At 38.7% G+C, this 4845-nt stretch overlaps 1 protein-coding gene across 1 annotated transcript in view; it reads right to left on the bottom strand.

Moving 5' to 3' along the window:
* The window catches only part of CUNH6orf58 (chromosome unknown C6orf58 homolog), an 11836-nt gene extending 9474 nt beyond the window's left edge, over positions 1-2362 (bottom strand). The window contains exon 1 of the mRNA XM_005418471.1: positions 2041-2362. Within this exon, the coding sequence (XP_005418528.1) occupies positions 2041-2362 (322 nt within the window). The remainder of the gene's footprint in view (positions 1-2040) is intronic.
* Between the last annotated feature and the right edge of the window lie 2483 nt (positions 2363-4845).

Genomic DNA, 4845 nt, shown 5'->3' with positions numbered 1-4845 from the left:
AGACAACACCATGTGAATCTTACAGTTTTTGATCCTGGATTTGTACTTCTGTATGTGAAGTGAAGATAGAGTCTACTCTGTTTCCTCAGTTTCTGTAGGTAGGACTCTCAGTTTAGCTTTACCTTCTAAGTGACAATTTCTGCTTCCACAATCTCATTCCTCATAGCCATGCTGTCTCAAGATCCTTTTCCTCTGCTGTAAATTTAGGCAAAATACTGATTTCATTTTATGTCCCTAAGTGGATTATCACACTTTGGTGGTACCACTCTTATTAAGTAACAGCTTCACTTGTTCTTCATGTTTTATACAGAACCATATCCATTAAAATATTCTCTCCGTAACATAACTTTCAGGACCAGACAGAACTGCTAATTCAAAAATTTTGTAATATTTTCAAAGTTCTGTTGTCTTGCACCATGAACTCAAATCCTGCTTTTGTTTGCCCAAGCTTATTATGTTGATACACAAATGCTTCAGTCATTCCTCACTAATCTATCCCACTGCCTATCTGGATTCGCTTTAACCCTTGCTAGCCTCACTATTGTATGCACCAGAATTATGTTATTCTTTGTCCCTTCTATTTATCCTTCAAATGCTCACTTTTTTTTACTGCAAAACTACTTCCAACTATGTGATATTTCTCCTTTTAGTATTTTTTAACCTTCTGGTCATGTAAATTAAAAATTTTGTCTAAGTGTCAGTCCTAAGACTCTTTAGCAGGTGACAGGACATCTTTACCTGTTTATGCAACCAGGAGCAAATGTTCCCCTCACAAACTATGTCTCTTGTCTCTACTTGGAAGTTGTCACTGCAACAAGGCACACTCTCACTTTGTGGATGAGGCCATACTCCACAACTCCTCCTTTCCAGCAGGTCACCACTCAACTGTAGCTGCTGCATCTTTGCCTCTGCCACACATTTGGTCAATTCTCCTGCTGTACCAGTCCCCCATTTCGTCTGCTTTTCTTTTTGTATGCACAAAGAAGGGAAACAGGAAAAAGCTTGCCTAAACTCCAACCAAATTCTTTTTGTTGCTAGCTGTTTGCCAGCTAGTTTCCTGCTTATAGGTTGCTTACTATCTTGTTTTCCTCATTTTGACTTGGGAGTACATTTTTCATTAGGTGTGACTAAATGCTGGCAGCCTTCCTTCACCACCAGGTGCAGGACTTCTGTCTTCTCTCAAACCTTCAGTGTCACCCAAACCACCACCACCACATGTAACTACGGGTTGCATCCGATAAAGAAAACAACAGGCAGTCTGATGCATTTGTTTACCCCTGATAAGATATTGCAGCCTTAGCCTTAAGGAACCTTTCACATGTGTTTCTGTGTCTGCTCCCCTGGCACAAGACAAGAAAGGGACAACAAGAAAACCAAGAATGACTGCCCTAGAAAACAACCAGCTTTTAGGGGATAAACCCTTAGAATTTGGACATAATTTAAAACAAAACAAAACAAAATAACAAAAAAAAAAAATCCCCACGAACAAGCAAACAAAAAAAACCCCAAAAAACATAAAAACTTCAATTTTTGTAAACAACATTTAGAAAATAAGGAGGCTACTTCTAAACTGATCATGAAGAATAAATGGAAATAAATTCTCAGAGGGAGATGTGGACTTTCAAAGATGTCTTAGAACTGAAAATCAAACCACCTCTAGAAGCTTGTAACATTAACAAAAATAAAAGCCCATTAGTTAACAATTTTAGAACATAATTGTAGAATGCATGCCCTGAAATCTGTCTACATAAACTGAAGAAACTGGGAATGCCTTTCCAAAGTTTTTTAGTTAGCTGAAATATTGCCCATCTATACCACAAATCTGTGTTCTGACCTCTTCCTATAAAAAATTTTAATAGCTATTTCTCAGCAAGGTAAGGGTCTTCACTCAGCATTTCTTTTTCAAATTGTTAGCTCTGTCAAAGTTTACATTGTCTGAGGCCATACTGTGCTTGTGAGGCAGAAACTTTGGAAAGGAAGCCTCTAAGCAGGTCTGGTAAACAATTTGCTGAGCCAGTATCTTAAGGAAATAATTCATACCTGTACGAAATTGCCACCCATGCTGCAATGGTAATCCCCAGAGAATATTGCCACTGTTGTGGGGTCCAAAGGCATCAAAATACTTGGCTGAAGCACTTAGCAAGCTCTTATAAACTCCCAGTCGATCTTGATAGTTCCAAGCACTGATGACAATTTTGTTGTCCTTTACTGGGAAATCCAGAAGGTTTCCCGGGGCCAGGTCCCACAGAGGGGGATAGAGATCTTCTCCAGTGACATCGTTTTCACCCTGTGCCGCAGCAGGCGCAGGACTCAGGGTGACAGTCACTACAAGAAGAGCGTGTATGCCAAAGTGGGGCCACATTGTGAGGGCTTGTGACCCAGATGATTGTGGCTGCAGGGCTTTTATTGGTAAAGGTGAGGGCTGGACAAAAAGGCTGACTCAGACGCACAAGCCTTTTTCTCCCTTCCCTTTCCCAGCCATGACCCTGACCAAGAGTTGACAGACTAGCAGCTGTGAGCAATGCTCTGTCCTCTCTGTGGGATATAGAGAGCACCACCAGATGTTTAAGAGGAACCAATCTAATCAGAAAATCCAAATCCATGCTGTCCATGACATATGCACACACTTCTAAATGGTTGAGGTGCTACAATACTGATTGTACAGTTGCACTATAAAACTTTCTGTGTCTGTGTTTCTTACTAGCTGTCAGCTTCCCTTTCCCAGCCCAATTCCTTTGGGTAAAGAAGGGACAGCAGTGGCAGAGATCTCACCTCAACACATGCACAGGCTGTGTGTGAAGTATTCTGAGGAGGACTCCAGGCACTGACAAAAGAGCAGCAGTGACATGCTGCCGTTGCTGCCATTGTCAGCTTTGTCTTTTGGCCTTGGGACAACTGCCTGCAGCCTTCAGGTCATAAGAGTGTTGGAAGTAGCCAGACTAGCCTGTCTTCAGGCCATTAGATGTACTTTTAGCGCTGGTTTGTCTTGTGAAGATATGGTCATCAATATAAATTTCTAAGGTCTCCTATTAAACCTCCATGATCCAGTAGACTCCAAAGGGAACACAAAAGCCATGCCTCCAGTGATAAAATTGGTGTCTAAGTTACACTCCAAAAAAAGTGAAACTGTCCAGCTGCCTTCATCCCACCTACTGTCAGGAATTCTAGGACTTTATCATCCTCACCTGCTTATTCTCAGATAAGCAATGGTTGCAAAAGAACACTCAGCAAACAGACACGTGGTTTGTTATCTCTGTTGTCTTTTATTTGCATGAGAAAAATTGCAAATGCTGCTTTTCTTTGAAGTAATTCTGTGGGTTTCGGTTGGGCTTCATGTGCCTAAAAAACCTTCAACCCTTGGGTGGGAGCAAGTCAAAACTGGCTGCAAATGTCTGATAGTAAATTCAAAAGAAATGTATCTCTTCAATTCAAAATTTTTCCATTTACTCTATTTATTAAGGAGACTTTCTAGTAAATAGCAGAATTTTTCAATGATCGCTTATAATTTTTTTGTCTGCTTGTCCTTGAGTGACTGAGAGAGGAACCCCACTGATTTTGAAATACAGTGCTCACCAGAGATTAACACAGATCTGATCATGCTGCCTTGAAGAAGTTTCGAAAAATCAAGTTGTTCTTTCATTAACTTCTATGGATGGCATTTATCTAATCCAAATGTGGGCATTTTAACACTAACCTAGCTATGTAGATTCCCTTGATAACAAAACCGAGAATCAGGCATATATATCCAGAATGTAAAGCACATTTAAAGCACACCACTGAGAGATGTATTGTTCCTGACTGACTGTAGAGGGAGTAGAATTTACAAGTTTATCTTTAGACATAGAAAAAATATTTTTAGATTAAATAAAATCAACATGATTTCTACTACTCTTCTGAAATAATTTCTGATCTATATTCTGAAATAATAATTTCAGAAATATTTTGAAAGGTACTTCTTTTTTTTTTCTTGAAATAAGGCATTCTATTAAATAATCCTGAGGACAAATGCCAAAAAACGGTGCTGATTTCATATATATTTATATTTATATATATATATATGAATTTCTAATTGAGGCAATGGGCAGTAAGGTTCACTTAAAAAGGAAGGATGATGAAAGGTAGCAGCTAAGGTACAAGATATGTGGAGGAAACCTATGAAATAAAAGGCATAAAGCTCATAATTGCACTAAGGCAGAAATTTTATTTAGGATCATGAAGGAGTGAGTAAGAGTGGTTGGCTTTTTTTTTTTTCAAACATCACTGAAAAAGTGTCCAAATTGGGAAGCTAAACTCCTTCTGTTTTTCTTTAGTCAAAGGGGAGAGTTTTAATTTTTCTAATGAAAGATACCAGAGATTTGTATTACATGAGTGATTTTGCTTAAGGTACTTAAGGAGTACTTGCTTAAGGTGCTTAAGGAGAGATGAATAAACACCTTCATTTTTTTTGTAGAAATACCATATGCGTGCATCCTCATGGCAGATTACCTGGTAGGGAGCTACTGGTTCCATGTTTGTGTGGAAGTTTACTGTGCATGAAAAACTGTTCTCCTGCTCTGCCATTTAGAAAGGTAAACCCTACTAACACTAACCTGGGCAGGCATGAAAAGGTTAATCACTAGTGTTAATGCAAAACCACACTTTCTCAAAAGACTTATAATACAGAATTGAGGTAAATGAATGTCATAATGCTTGGTTTGTATCAATTTTTGAGCTATTTGATAGAAAAAATTGCTATATATAATAAATGGGAAATAATGAACAAGAATACATCTACTTAGAATGACTGCTGAGTCCCTTCACTTTTAGAAGCTTCAGCCTCTTGCCTTATTATGGTGCTAGAAGGAC

This window comes from Geospiza fortis, unplaced genomic scaffold (genome assembly GCF_000277835.1).
Source record: "Geospiza fortis unplaced genomic scaffold, GeoFor_1.0 scaffold98, whole genome shotgun sequence".
NCBI classification, from domain to species: domain Eukaryota; kingdom Metazoa; phylum Chordata; class Aves; order Passeriformes; family Thraupidae; genus Geospiza; species Geospiza fortis.
The sequence above is the reverse complement of the archived record's forward strand: the minus strand, read 5'-3'. Positions and strand labels throughout refer to the sequence as shown.